Genomic DNA, 14,641 nt, shown 5'->3' on the forward strand with positions numbered 1-14,641 from the left:
GGTTGGCTTAGAGTCAAATGATTGTTGATATAATTTAAACGATATTTCCCCTCCAAATTCTTATTGAAATTAATAAATAAATGTGCACAATGAGCACTTGTTGTCTCTCAAATACATCGTTACAGTTTTGGTTAGCTGGCTAGTGAATTTTAGCCATTATTCGCATAGACGTGACAAGAGTCAAAACAAGACATGGGTATCAGTAACAAGATGTACAATGAGCTGAAACAAGCCACCTACGATTCCCCACATGGCAGCTTCTCGTTATTGTTGCTAGCTATATGACCTTCCAGAATCATAACAACACCCGGACATCTACCCCATCGATGAGCACGCATCGTTTCTGTGATGTTTATGAACCAGAAAAAAAACAGCAAGTGGGGTGTCTCGCTTCTTCTTCCATGTCTGGTCCTGTTTCGGTTGTCAAAAGTTACCACAGCCACAAAGTCAAAATGGGCTATATCATAAAAATTCATGAAAACCCAAAATGTAGTTTTGGTCTTATTTTGAAGTTAGGCATAAGGTTAGGTTTAGAATGAGTTTTTAAGAAGATACATTGTTGAAATAGGTGGGTTTTAGCCATAACTATGACTTTGTGGCAACTAGATGCTTTTATGCAGAGTGACTTACAGGAGCAATTAGGGTTAAGTGCCTTGCTCAAGTGCACATACAGATTTTTCACCTAGTCGGCTGGGGGATTCAATCAGCGCGATTAGGTTACTGGCCCAAAGGGCACAAAAGGAGGCTATAGCCAGGGACCTCACAATACATGGCCGGACTACCTCTTGAGGGCCCTGGGCATCTATATATATTTTCTTTGGCGGGGACATCAGCTAACTTCCTGCATTTCAACACATTTGCAGAGGAGCTCAGTGTTCAAAACTGAGTAATATTCCAGGGTCAGAGAGTCATTATTCCCCGGTCTCTGCGCCCTGAGATGTTGGCGTGCGTGCACTCAAGTCACATAGGAGGTGAGGCCTGTTACAGACAAGCACCAGACACAGTGTATTGGCCAGGAATGCAGAGTGAATTCAAAGACTATGTCAATAAATGCACAATCTGCAATGAATATGCCATTAAGCAACAGAGAGAAACGATGATTCCCACGAGCTACCGATGCGACCCTGGCAGATAGTAAGTCTAGATCTCTTCCAGCACAGTGGCAAAGACTTTCTGCTGGTAGTTGATTATTACTCAGACTTCTGGGAGATTGACCTCCTCCCCGACTTCTCAGCAGAGACAACGATCAAACGCTGCAAGGCTCAGTTTGCCCGCTACGGCCAGCCAGATAGGGTCATTTCAGATAATGGAGCCCAATTCTCAGAATGGGAATGGGAATTCAGAATGGGAATTCGAGCACGTCACCTCATCGCGAAGACACTCAAAAGGTAATGAGAATGCGGAGTTGGCAGTCAAAGTCTCAAAGAACCTCTGCAAAAAAAGCTCTGCGAGAGGACAGAGATGCCTGGAAAGCAATCCTGCAATGGCGCAATACCCCGACAGAAGGCATGGATAGCAGCCTGGCCCAGCGCCTCATGGCACGCAGGGGCGGAAATCCCGGGGGGGGACGGGGGGGACACGACGCCCCCATCCTGGGAAAAATATGATTTGTCCCCCCCAATATATCACTGAAACATAACTATGTAATTTAAATCATATTAATAATACGCAATGAAAGCAATTGTGCTGATTATAGACACTTAATAGCGCGTTTTTAAGTTTCAAAAGATTGCGACCCCCCCACCCTTTGCCTCACAATGGGTTGATCCACTGCCAGTTCCTTAGCTTGCTCGGTAACAGATAGGTCGTATCTACTGTCTGAAAGGCACTCAATGCACATAATTGACGTGAGGTTAATCCAGTCAATCGCGCACACACACTAGCTGAATATGCAGAGCTAGCGCGCAAATATTAACTATTAAGCTAGCTAGTACCTATTCCATTTATGTGGCGTCGTCAAAGATGGAATCTTTGCTATCGTCAATTTATTCCAAGATCAGCATGCAGATGATGTAAGTTAGTGCTTCAAAGTCCCTGTGATAAGGTTAGCGATAAACTGAAATCCAAACTGAACAGAACTACACTCTCTTCTACCCTTGTCTTAAATATATTTAATGGTCTCGTTGCAAAAGCTAAATTGTCGCAAGGGAACTTTTATTTATTTATTTTATTTCACCTTTATTTAACCCGGGTAGCAAAGATTATAGCAAACACCACTGAAACTGAATTGGTGCTTGCTAGCTTTGCAAATTCAGCTATTGTTGGAAGCCAGCCAATATGAAACAAACTATTAAAATTACAAAAGGTTGCAGCATATGTTGTGTAAATGGTGAACTCATACAGCTGTCAACTCTTGTCATTTTAATCCGTTTCACATTTGCTAGCTACCTTTTAGATCGAAGCCCAAATAGAATGATTGAAGATGATAGAAGCCCATCTCCTACTGTAAATAACCTACACACTGTGTGTGTAGCCAGCCAGCCAGCCAGGTAGAAAAATGGCAGAAAAATAAAAGACGGACATCAGAGTATTTTTCAATACACCAAAACGCATAGTAAGAACCCTAGTAGCCTAATATCTCAAAGACTAGTTGATAAAATGTTCATAAGAAAGAAATGAAATTCTAATGGAAATGTTTCACAATGACGTCATTAGGCAGAGCAGGCAACAGATGGCACACAGACAGCAGAGTTGGGGACAGATATGCAGGGACAGACTGGCAGAGACAGGGAGTCACAGGTAAGTTTGTTGAGTCTTTGTTTGGCAACATTATGAAAGGTTCTCCATTTTTTTGACTTGTAAAATAGGAACATAATTGGAAAATGCCATGGATACCCCCACTCTCAACTTAAACTGGTGACTGAACTAAGATTTGTTAAAGGCAATGGTATTGCTGTTGTGATTAGTTGTGTAGTTTTGGGTACCGGTAGTTAGGAGTACAGCAAACACCTTATTTCTTAAGTTCCTCAATATACATTTACCATATTACAATGTAGGCTATGTGTTACAGCACTACTTTTGGTGTCCCCCTCAGGAATTGCTCTTGAGAAAATGTCATGTAATTGTCCCCTCCAAAGTTGATATCAGATTTTTGCCCCTGATGGCACGGCACTTAAAAGCAGCTCTGCCAGTAGCCAACACTCTCCTGGAGCCATGTGTGGTGACAGACGTGCTGGTGAAGCTACGTCACAGAAGACAGGTCTCCAAGTTCATCTACGACAAATCAGCAAAAGACTTACCTGAGCTCAATGGGGGTGAAACAGTGCGAATGAAGCCACTGCCAGGGGACCGGATGGGCCTCTGGAGACTCGGATCCTGTGTACAGAAAGTTGCACCACGCTCCTACTTGGTCAAAGTGAACCGTCGCAACAGGGTTGACACTGTACCGTCGCAACAGGGTTGACCTTCGGATTGCTGAGCCAGCACCTACTCAGAACCCTGATAGTCATTGAACCCTGACGGCCTCACAAAAGATGGAACCCCAGCAAGTCACATGGGGCCTGATGCACTGGGCGAAGAGCCAGGGGATCACAGGTCGGCCGCTCCCTCGCCAAATCAATACTCCCCTTAAACAGTCAGGTGACAAGCCTGTGCGGGAACCCGCAGTCCTCGCAGACAAGCCCCCTGTCTTTTCACGCTGCGGGCGTCTGTCCCAGCCAACAAAAATTAAGGATTGTTGACAGACAGAGATAACACATTTTGATAGTCTCTTCACTTTTAAGTTGATACCTGAAAAAAAGAAGAAGGAAAAAAAGAACTAAACTGTTCACGTTGGAAATTATTACTAGGTTTGTTTTGCTAGTGAATCGACAGCTCCTGTCCTATTTTATAAAAGGGAAGATGTTATGGGTGTAAGATGGCACAGTGATGCCATCTGTTGGTAAATGTTAATTACTGCAACTGCAGTGTTTTTACCGGTGTGCTTGAGATACCTGGATGAATTGCAATATACTGAACAAGACTGGTTACTCGCATCAATGCCTCTGTCTCGTCATTTAACATTCAACTTGTCCAAATTGGGGGAGGATCAGGGGTTAGCCGAGGAAGAAGGGATATGGACTAAATTGCGGGTTGCACAAGTTAGATAGACTGACAACTGAATCTCTAACCGATTTATTGGTTATTAAATCAAATTAAATGATTTGCTTGCTCAATGCATTAGCTTAGTTCTGAAGGAAACAGTGTCAGTTTTAAGAGTGATGCCGACTAAATAATAAACAGTCTATTAGTAGTGTGAACGTTTATATGTTAAAATGTTTAAATCAAGCTGGGATCATCCCAAGAAATATCCCTAAACGAAAAACAATGTTTGTTTTTTCCTCAAAAATAAAATAAATCAGCCTAGGCAACAGTACCACCAAGTGGCTGTCGCCTACCATTGAACGTCTGACTGACATGACTTGATACCAACACCTTACATGATGTCTAGAGCCATCGTGCGCATGTTTATTTTGTACGTCCACACCAGACACGATCAGGACACGTAGTTTGAAATATCCAAATTAATTCAGGTTGAAACACATGAAGTATTCATGGACATTTAGCTAGTTAACTTGCTGTTGCTAGCTAATTTGTCCTGTGATATAAACATTGGGTTGTTTTTACCTGTAATCCACACAAGATCCTTTTTTTCTGGATCTTTGTAGAATTTTGAGTCACACAAAATCGTGTGTTCTCTACTCTGAAAATTAATCCACAGATAAAGGAGGAAGACTCCTTCAGTAGTCTTCTTCTTCTGTGGACTTTATATGTCTGTTGGTAACCAACTTTAAAGTGCATTGCCACCACCAACTGGGCTGGAGTGTGAACCTCAGTTCATCTATCAATCTATCAACTTTTCAGTATTTTGTTTAATTATGTGTTATTTATTACATTATTAGCTCAGGACATTTTTTGTTATTACATACAGCCGGGAAGAACTTTTGGGTATCAGAGTGGCGGTAAGAATATTTGAGGAAAACGTTACCGAAGTTCTATCAACACATTGACTGTAGTACTCGCACTGCTAAAACACTCAACCGCTGCATACTCCAACTTCTGGGATGCCTACAAGGCCCTCCCCCGCCCTTCCTTCGGCAAATCTGACCACGACTCCACTTTGCTCCTCCCTTCCTATAGGCAGAAACTCAAACAGGAAGTACCCGTGCTAAGGACTATTCAACACTGGTCTGACCAATCAGGAATCCACGCTTCAAGATTGTTTTGATCACGCGGACTGGGATATGTTCCGGGTAGTGTCCGAGAACAACATAGATGAATACACTGATACGGTGACTGAGTTTATCAGGAAGTGTATAGGAGATGTTGTACCCACTGTGACTATTAAAACCTACCCTAACCAGAAACCGTGCATAGATGGCAGTATTCGCACAAAACTGAAAGCGCAAACCATCGCATTTAACCATGGCAAGGTGACTGAGAATATGGCCGAATACAAATAGTGTAAATATTCGCTCCGTAAGGCAATCAAACAGTCAAAACGTCCATTATAGGGACAAAGTGGAGTAGCAAATCAATGGCTCAGACACGAGACTACAAAGGGAAAACCAGCCACTTCGCGGACACCGACGTCTTGCTTCCGGACAAGCTAAACAACTTCTTCACCCGCTTTGAGGATAATACAGTGCCACCGACGCAGCCTGCTACCAAGGACTGTGGGCTCTCCTTCTCCGTGGCCAATGTGAGTAAGACATTTAAGCGTATTAACCCTTGCAAGGCTGCCAGCCCAGACAGCATCCCAAGCCGCATCCTCAGAGCATGCGCAGGCCAGCTGGCTGGAGTGTTTAAGGACATATTCAATCTCTCCCTATCCCAGTCTGTTGTCCCCACATGCTTCAAGATGTCCACCATTGTTCCTGTTCCCAAGAAAGCTAAGGTAACTGAACTAAATGACTATCGCCCCATAGCACTCACTTCTGTCATTATGAAGTGCTTTGAGAGACTAGTCAAGGATCATATCACATCTACCTTATCTGACACCCTAGATCCACTTCAATTTGCTTAACTCTCAACAGATCCACAGACGATGCAATCGCCATCGCACTGCACACTATCCCATCTGGACAAGAGGGATATCTATGTAAGAATACTGTTCATTAACTACAGCTCAGCATTAAACACCATAGTACCTTCCAAGCTCATCATTAAGCTCGAGGCCCTGGGTCTAAACCCCGCCCTTTGCAACTGGGTCCTGAACTTCCTGATGGGCTGCCCCCAGGAGGTGAAGGTAGGAAACAACACCTCCACGTCGCTGATCCTCAACACTGGGGCCCCACAAGGATGCGTGCTCAGCCCCCTCCTGTACTCCCCGTTCATCCATAACTGCTTGGCCACGCACGCCTCCAACTCAATCTTCAAGTTTGCAGACGACACAACAGTAGTAGGCCTGATTACCAACAATGACGAGACAGCCTACAGGGAGGAAGTGAGAGCCCTGGGAGTGTGGTGCTAGGCAAATAACCTCTCACCCAACATCAACAAAACTAAGGAGCTGATCATGGACTTCAGGAAACAGCAGAGGGAGCACCCCCCTATCCACATCGATGGGACCGCAGTGGAGAAGGTGGAAAGCTTCAAGTTCCTCGGTGTACACATCACTGACAAACTGAAATGGTCCACCCAAACAGACAGTGTGGTGAAGAAGGCGCAAAAGTGCCTCAACCTAAAACCCTCACAAACTTTTACAGATGCACAATTGAGAGCATCCTGTTGGGCTGTATCACCACCTGGTATGGCAACTGCACCACCCGCAACCGCAGGGCTCTCCAGAGGGTGGTGCGGTCTGCCGAACACAGCATCGGGGGCAAGCTACTTGCCCTCCAGGACACCTACAGCACCCAATATCACAGGAAGGCCAAAAAGATAATTAAGGACAACAACCACCCGAGCCACTGCCTGTTCACCCCTCTATCATCCAGAAGGTGAGGTCAGTACAGGTGCATCAAAGCTGGGACCGAGATACTGAAAAACAGCTTCTATCTCAAGGCCATCAGACTGGTAAATAGCCACCACTAGCACATTAGAGGCTGCTGCCTATATACATACATAGACTTTAAATCACTGGCCACTTTAATAATGGAAGACTAGTAACTTTAATAATGTTTACATATTTTGCATTACTCATCTCATATGTATATACTGTATTATATTCTATTCTACTGTATCTTAGTCTATGCCGCTCTGACATTGCTCATCCAAATATTTACATATTCTTAATTCCATTCCATTGCTTTAGATTGTGTGTATTGTTATATATTACTTAGATATTACTGCACTGTTGGAGCTAGAAACACAAGCATTTCACTACACCCGCAATAACATATGTTAAACACGTGTATGTGACAAGTAAAATTTGATTCCATTTGATTTGTAAATAAGGTATTTCTGTTTTTTATTTTTAATACATTTCAAACATTTCTAAAAACGTATTTTCACTTCGTCATTATGGGGTATTGTGTGTTGATTGATGAGAAAAGTAATACTATCAAATACTTTCAATTTCAAAATAAGTAACGTAACAATATGTGGGAAAAGGGAAGGAGTCTGAATACTTTCCGAATGCACTGTAAGGTTATGTGTAAGAACGCAACTGCACTGAAATGAATAGCCTGATTCATTGCGATTCTCCTGATGAACAAATATAAAAGTTGATCTGTTAAGCTGTTAGGTCTGAATAGACCCATACAGCTTCCATACCGATTCTATCTTTTTGGTCTTTTGCTATAGGCATTCTAAATTGCGGAGCATTTAACAGACACAATCCCTGTCACCATGCAATCCTTAGTCTATCAATTTCTGTGGAGATGTCTTATGGTTAAAAGCAGGGCTTGAATTGAGGGGGTATGTGAGAATATAGGTCTAACCCTTGTTTGATCAGCCTAAGAAAAATCAAGGATCCAGACTATATATAGTGATCTAGGCTATAACAATGATTAACTCCACGATTATTTCTACATAGTCTACTAGCCCATCGAAGGTCTTGTTCAGCCTCAACATGGGCTCTTGGTAGGCCTAAAGGCTTATGAAAACATTCACTTTTAAATGAAAAGCAAGTGTCATTATCACACAGAAAATATGGTTGTTTTATTAAACCGGTAAAATTGCGGTGAACTGGGAACTGGGGAGAAAAAACAAGGTCAAATCATGCCATCAGTTATTTTCAGGTCAGAAAGTCAGAGAAATATGCCCGAGTTTCTGAATTGACCGTTCAAAACTATTTTTCCCAGTCAGAGCTCATTTCTAAGTTCCTAGTTGTTTTCAACGCGCTGAAGTCGGAAGTCAGAGATTGCCGAGTTCCCAGCTGTTTGAATGCGCCACTAGATACCTAGGCTACGTCTTATTTCTGAATAGGGCTCCCTCCAAAAAAGAAGCCCCTGTGTCCATATTGATTTGAGACATAAGCATATCTACAGAGTAATGGTGGCTGGCTGCAAATAAACTAGCCTAATAATTATTTAATTGAGGTGATATGCCTATTTTAGCTATATCAACAAATTCAGTTGATTAAATTACTCTGGCAATGGAGACGTCATGCAGACGTTTGTAAGGCATTATTGGTGAGATCTTTTATAATAAACTTAACAGACACTTTTAAACTAACACGTGACACAAGTGTCCCGTTGTAACGGCTGTCGTATAGAGGGGACCAAAGCGCAGCGTGTTGAGTGCTCACCATGATATTTATTAACTCAAAAAACTCTAAAGACAAAATAACAAATGGCAAACGATCAGGATACAGTTCTGTCAGGTACAGAGACTAAACAGAAAATAACTGACCACAAACACAGGTGGAAAAAAAACCTACTTAAATATGATCTCCAATTAGAGACAACGAGGACCAGCTGCCTCCAATTGGAGATCAACCCAAAAAACCCCAACATAGAAATAGAAACCTAGAACTTAAACATAGAAATAGAAAACATAGAAAACCACCCAAAAAAAACCCTGTCACGCCCTGACCTACTCTACTATAGAAAATGACATCTTACAAGGTTCAGGACGTGACAGTACCCCCCCCCCCCCAAAGGTGCAGACTCCGAATGCAACTAAAAAAACAACAAAAGAAACCACAAAACAAAAAGGGAGGGTGACAATTGTCTATGGCGGTTCTAGTGCAGTACCCACAACCTTACCATCCAGCAGATCCTCCAGCAGTGGAGGTGGCTCCGGTTCGGGGCGTAACCCCCGCTCCGCCCGCAGATCCCTCTGCTTCTGTACCACCGGACCGTGGACCGCAGGCCGCCGCCGAAGACTCTGGTCCGCAGGCCGCCACCGAAGACTCTGGGCCGCAGGCCGTCTCAGGAGGTTCTGTACTAGGGAGTGTCGCTGGAAGCTCCAGACTGGGGAGCGTCGCTGGAGGCTCCGGACTGGGTATGCGCGCTGGAGGTCTGATGCGTGGGACTGGCATAGGTGGCGCCAGACTGGTAACATGCACCTCAGGTCGAGTGCGGGGAAGAGGTACAGGACGTACTGGGCTGTGGGAGCGCACTGGAAGGAGAGTGCGAGGAGCAGGCACAGGACGTACTGGGCTGTGGAGGCGCACCGGAGGTCTGATGCGTGGGACCGGTACAGGTGGCACCGGGATGATGACACGCACCTCAGGGAGAGTGCGGAGAGGAGGCACAGGGCGTACTGGTGCTCAGCTTATGGAAAAGCATTCCAGCCAAAGCTGGGTGGGAGAATGCCAAGAGTGTGCAAAGCTGTCATCATGGCAAAGGGTGGCTACTTTGAAGAATCTAAAATCTGAAATATATTTTGATTTGTTTAACACTTTTTTGGTTGCTACATGATTCCATATGTGTTATCGTTTTGATGTCTTCACTATTATTCTACAATGTTAACCCTTGAATGAGTAGGCGTGTCCAAACTTTTGACAGGCACTGTATATATATATATATATATATATATATATATATATATATATATATATATATATATATATATAGTGTGTGTGTGTGTGTGTGTGTGTGTGTGTGTGTGTGTGTGTGTGTGTGTGTGTGTGTTTGTGTTATATATATATATATATATATATATATATATATATATATATATATATATATATATATAATTTAATGAAGTTAGATCTATAGACGTGTTTTATTCCAGTAGGGGAGCCTAAAGATAAATAATCCACTTGGGTAGAGACATTTTAATCATGTTTTTTTGTTGTTGTTGTAGTGAGTATGTTTGGGGCAAAATGTTTTTCCTCAAGTTACCCTACTTGGCAGGAAGAGGGTGTTTTTTTTAAATATGTGCATGTCCAGCAGCCAACTGAGTCAAGCTAACGTAGACATTTTAAAGTGGTGTATTTAATCTTCAAGGGTGCATTTTACCCCATAGAGGGAGACGTTTTCCCCAATAGTGGGACCAAACGGCCCTTTATAAAGTTTCTGTTTTAATTTAATAACAATATTTTTTTAATTCTGCCCACTTATGTGTTTGTCTAAGGATATCCATTATGTACATATCTAAATCTTACCAAACGTTGCTTTTTCTGTCAGAAAATAGACATTTCTATTGCGCAAAACCGTGACACGCTAGGGGGGAGGAGGGGATGTTGATCTTGACAGCTGTGATTATTTCCGAACCTATTTGTATACGGAGATAGGTTATAACGGACGGGTCAGATGAGTCCTGGAGTCTACTAAGCCGGTTAATTCACTCACAGAAAGAAGACTGTGGACATATTTTCAACTGCTATGGGAATATTCCAATTTTTCATGGGGTACAGATGCATAATCAGGGCCTAAAATGAACACCCGCCACCTGCCAAATAACGGTAGATTTTGGCATTGGAGGGTAAAATGTCTATTTACACCAGCCACGTTTGCGGGTGATCAGGGCTCCACAGTGCGAGCATTTCACTCGCATTCATTTGGTGAATAAAAATAGTCAAGTATGATCACATGTATAGTAAAACAAATGCTGCAATAGCTGCTTTCAAAGCATTTCCGCCGTTTTGTTTCATAGCTGGTAAATTAATCGCACAAAGTCAAAGACCTACGAATCCTATGTAGCCTATTCACCTCGCGCTGCAACACTGCCTGGCTGTGCGCACGTGAAGAGCTGAGTGAAATATTCATTTTTAGAACGCTTATACAACGCTTCTACTAGTCAGACTGAAACTCACAGCCACAAACATGACTCTAGTCGCGCTACCATGGTAACCTCCCGACCTTAAAGGGGCAGGTGAAATGTTTTGTCTCATCTGTGATATTTTGGTTAAAAGACTCAGGTGACAAAACATGTAATTAAACAATATACCACATTAGTTACTTCTTACTAGTAATACATTTATTGTTTTAGAAACATTACAAAGCATGTTCATCAGTTTTGTTGTGTTTTGTTAGTGTAATTTTATGGGCAAAAAAAAAACCGAGTGGCTGGTTGAGATTTTTTAATCTACCTGCCACAGTGGCTGGTAGACCAAAAAGTAATTTTTATACCCTGTACATAATGCTGTGAACTCTGCCTGCTGTGTGGGGTGTTGGCTTGGTTTGAAGAAGTTGCATGAGCTATTTAACCATGTGAGCATTTGCCTAACATAAATTGTTGGGCATAAAAAAGTAGAGCATATTTACAAAGGAATGTTTCTGATCCAAATTGACCTGTAACACAGTTGTTTACATCAGCAGTTTGTGTTGAGTCTAAAGCTTACTTTGCTTTTTTGGTCCAATATGGACCAAAACAACTTGGCTGTACTGTCTAATGCTTCGTTGTAACACTAATAGCCTACTGTGAGTCTTATCTATATATATATACCAACCTTGAGTGGATCCCACAACCTTGCATGTGTCTGTGTGCATGTGTGTCTGTGTGCATGTGTCTCTGTATGTAGGTTATACATTCATTTAACCTGAGGCATAACGGTTTTGTTTAACCCATATTTTCTCCCTCTGTCATTAAACTTCTACTCCTGCTCTAATTCTTTCCCCTGTTCTTTCCCCCAGTAACTCCCACTCTGGGTCAGACATGTCTGTGACAGTGGGAGAGGGGCGGGTCATAGCCTGGAGGGTCACCAGAAGCATCACCTACTACTGCACCAGCCCGACACCAGGGGGCGATACCCCTGCCCCCTCTCCTCCCACCTCCTCCTTATCCTCCCATCTAGACACTCCTCTTCCCTCCCTCTCCACCCCCTTTATCTCAGACATGCCCTCTCACCCCACTGTTTCCTCAACTCTCACCCCTTCATTTTCAGATGTACTATCCCTCTCTCCATCCTCGCCCTCCTCCTCCCCCCGTCCCCTCCTCCTGCTCCTCCCATGGCTGGGCGCCCGACCGGGGGCCATGGCGAAGTACCGGAACCTCTACCTGGAACGCGGCCTGGACATCCTATCTGTGGAGAGCACCGTGTGGCACTTCCTGTGGCCTCGCTGGGGGCTGGAGTATGGGACCGAGGTCCTGGAGGTCCTTGACGACCCGCGTTTCAAAGGGCGCCCCCTTCTGGTCCACGCCTTCTCCATCGGCGGGTACACCTTCACCCAGCTGCTCAGCCAGATGGTCAGGGAGCCACACAAGTACCCGGGCCTGGCCCAACGGGTTGTAGGACATGTCTATGACAGCCTGGTGATCGGGTCGCTGGAGCATATGGCTACAGGTGAGAGAGAGGGGAAGGAAAGCAGGTAGGATTGTCGGTCTTCATTATTTGGAAAGGAGAGGGATCTGTTACTGAGACGGTGTGGATGTGTGACAGAGAAAAGGCTTACGCTTTGCATCCTTGTTTGTCACAATGTTGCTATGTGTGATGAAGACCTAGTAATCATACTCCCACCTTACCTGCTCTACAATATTGTATTGTATTCAAATATATTTGCTGACTTAGAGGAGGCTTTTTCCACATGATAGTATGTTATTGTGTTTACTGTATGGGGAAAGGACATAGGCCTATCCCATTGAATTAACAAGAATTGAAATGTAATTAATAAAATAATCTGTGTGTGTGTATGTGTTTGCCTCAGGCCTGGGCAAGACCCTGTTCCCTCGTATGGAGCCCCTGGTGCGATACACCGCTCTGCTCTACTTCTGGCTCTTCAAGTCCCAGACGGTGCACTACTACGACAACTCAGTCCAGGTCTTCTACAACAGCCCCGTCACCGCCCCGGCGCTCTTCTTCTTCTGCGAGAACGATGCGCTGTGCGACCCCGTCGCCATGGAGGCGGTCCTCAACTTCTGGAGGAAGCGGGGCGTTGTTGTGGAAACCAGGAAGTGGAAGGAGTCTGTGCACGCTGCTCATCTACGCTGTCACTCGGAGGAGTACCTCTCCATGTTGGAAAAATTTATGATCTCGCTCAACATCGCCCCCCTCAGGGAGAAGGTGTGAATGGCTCATGTGCTAATCACAGTGTGTGGGGGGGTAATTGATGATAATTCAATAAAGCCTGCATACTCATGTTCAAAGGAAGTCTGCATTATTTCCTTCCCAGTTGCAATAATAACAACATATCTCCTAGCATTTGTTTATCTATTATTATTATCATTGCCAAGGCCATGTGGGAACATGTACAGATATAGCATCTTCATTTTACCAGCATTGTTGTAGCAAAATAATCCTGCAGCAACGTTTAGTCCATATTGTTGCTTGATTGGTGGTTATGCTATTAGCTGGACAAAAGTTGGCTACATGAAAAGTGCAAGTGTGACCTGTGTGTTAGTGTGGGTTTTCAGTGAATTTATGTAAATCACCAAGCCTCATCTGTATTTACGGTGGTCCAGGATCCGAGTTTGGGAAACCCTGGTCTGTGACACAGTCCATACGCACCTGATAACAGCAAGGTCACTATGTTAACGGTGAAACACATGGCAGACACAGCTCACAATACGTTGATTCGCAATAGATATTTATTTAGTATTTATTGTAAATATTAATTGTAATTGTTTTTACACAAGTATAAATTCATTCTCAATATCTGGTGACAGGGAGTACAGTGGGAGAGGGAGGAAGAGAGAGGGAGAGAAAACATTTTGAAGATGAGAATGAACTAAAGAGGAGGAATACAGAAAGAAGGAGTGTGAGGGTAACAAGAAAGGGAAGAAATAGAGAGAAAAGAAACACAGGAGATAGGGAAGAGATAATATGAGAGAGGTGGAAGAAAGAGAGAGAGTTTACTGAGAAGTCTGGACAAGAATTCCCAAGATGAGCTGAATGTAAACCAAGTCTGCTGTCATCACAGTCCAAATACAGTATCATGCAATCTGCTTTCTCCTGCTGTTGGTAACTTCTCTGATCCAACCCAAGAGGGTGGAGTTATAACAGTGATATGCAATTTCCAAGCGTTGCTGACATGATAGCACAAAAGGTGACGTCTATGTTTTGATGGTCAGCGATTAAAATGCCGCCATGTAAAACCTAAAAAAATGGCCCCTGGTGGCTGGGCAGGCCATTTTGCTATTCTGCCACAGCCGGACAATGTATTTTCCTTCATATTTGCGGCAGGGTAGCCTAGTGGTTAGAGCATTGGGCTAATAACCGAAAAGTTGCAAGTTCAAATCCTCGAGCTGACAAGGTACAAATATGTCGTTCTGCCCCTGAACAACGCAGTTAACCCACTGTTCCTAGGCCGTCATTGAAAATAAGAATTTGTTCTTAACTGACTTGCCTAGTTAAATAAAGGTAAAAAAAAATAAAAAACTTGCCTAGAGA

General features: G+C 43.6%; 1 protein-coding gene across 1 annotated transcript; it reads left to right on the forward strand.

Annotated features, from left to right (window-relative positions):
- Window positions 1-2,671: 2,671 nt before the first annotated feature.
- Window positions 2,672-13,386, forward strand: LOC106609575 (transmembrane protein 53). The gene is made up of 3 exons (XM_014208523.3): window positions 2,672-2,739; window positions 11,949-12,598; window positions 12,960-13,386. The coding sequence occupies exons 1-3, from the start codon at window positions 2,672-2,674 to the stop codon at window positions 13,319-13,321; spliced, it is 1,080 nt and encodes a 359-aa protein (XP_014063998.2). The 3' UTR covers window positions 13,322-13,386.
- The last annotated feature ends 1,255 nt before the right edge of the window (window positions 13,387-14,641 follow it).

This window comes from Salmo salar, chromosome 07, assembly GCF_965601325.2.
Source record: "Salmo salar chromosome 07, fSalSal1, whole genome shotgun sequence".
NCBI lineage: Eukaryota > Metazoa > Chordata > Actinopteri > Salmoniformes > Salmonidae > Salmo > Salmo salar.

What these genes read in the sequence shown, in the direction of transcription:
- LOC106609575 (XM_014208523.3), top strand. Translation starts at nt 2,672, where the DNA reads ATGGCACACAGACAGCAGAGTTGGGGACAGATATGCAGGGACAGACTG. An exon ending in GCAGAGACAGGGAGTCACAG is followed by an intron (nt 2,740 to 11,948) that starts GTAAGTTTGTTG and finishes TCTTTCCCCCAG; the next exon opens with TAACTCCCACTCTGGGTCAG. An exon ending in GCTGGAGCATATGGCTACAG is followed by an intron (nt 12,599 to 12,959) that starts GTGAGAGAGAGG and finishes TGTTTGCCTCAG; the next exon opens with GCCTGGGCAAGACCCTGTTC.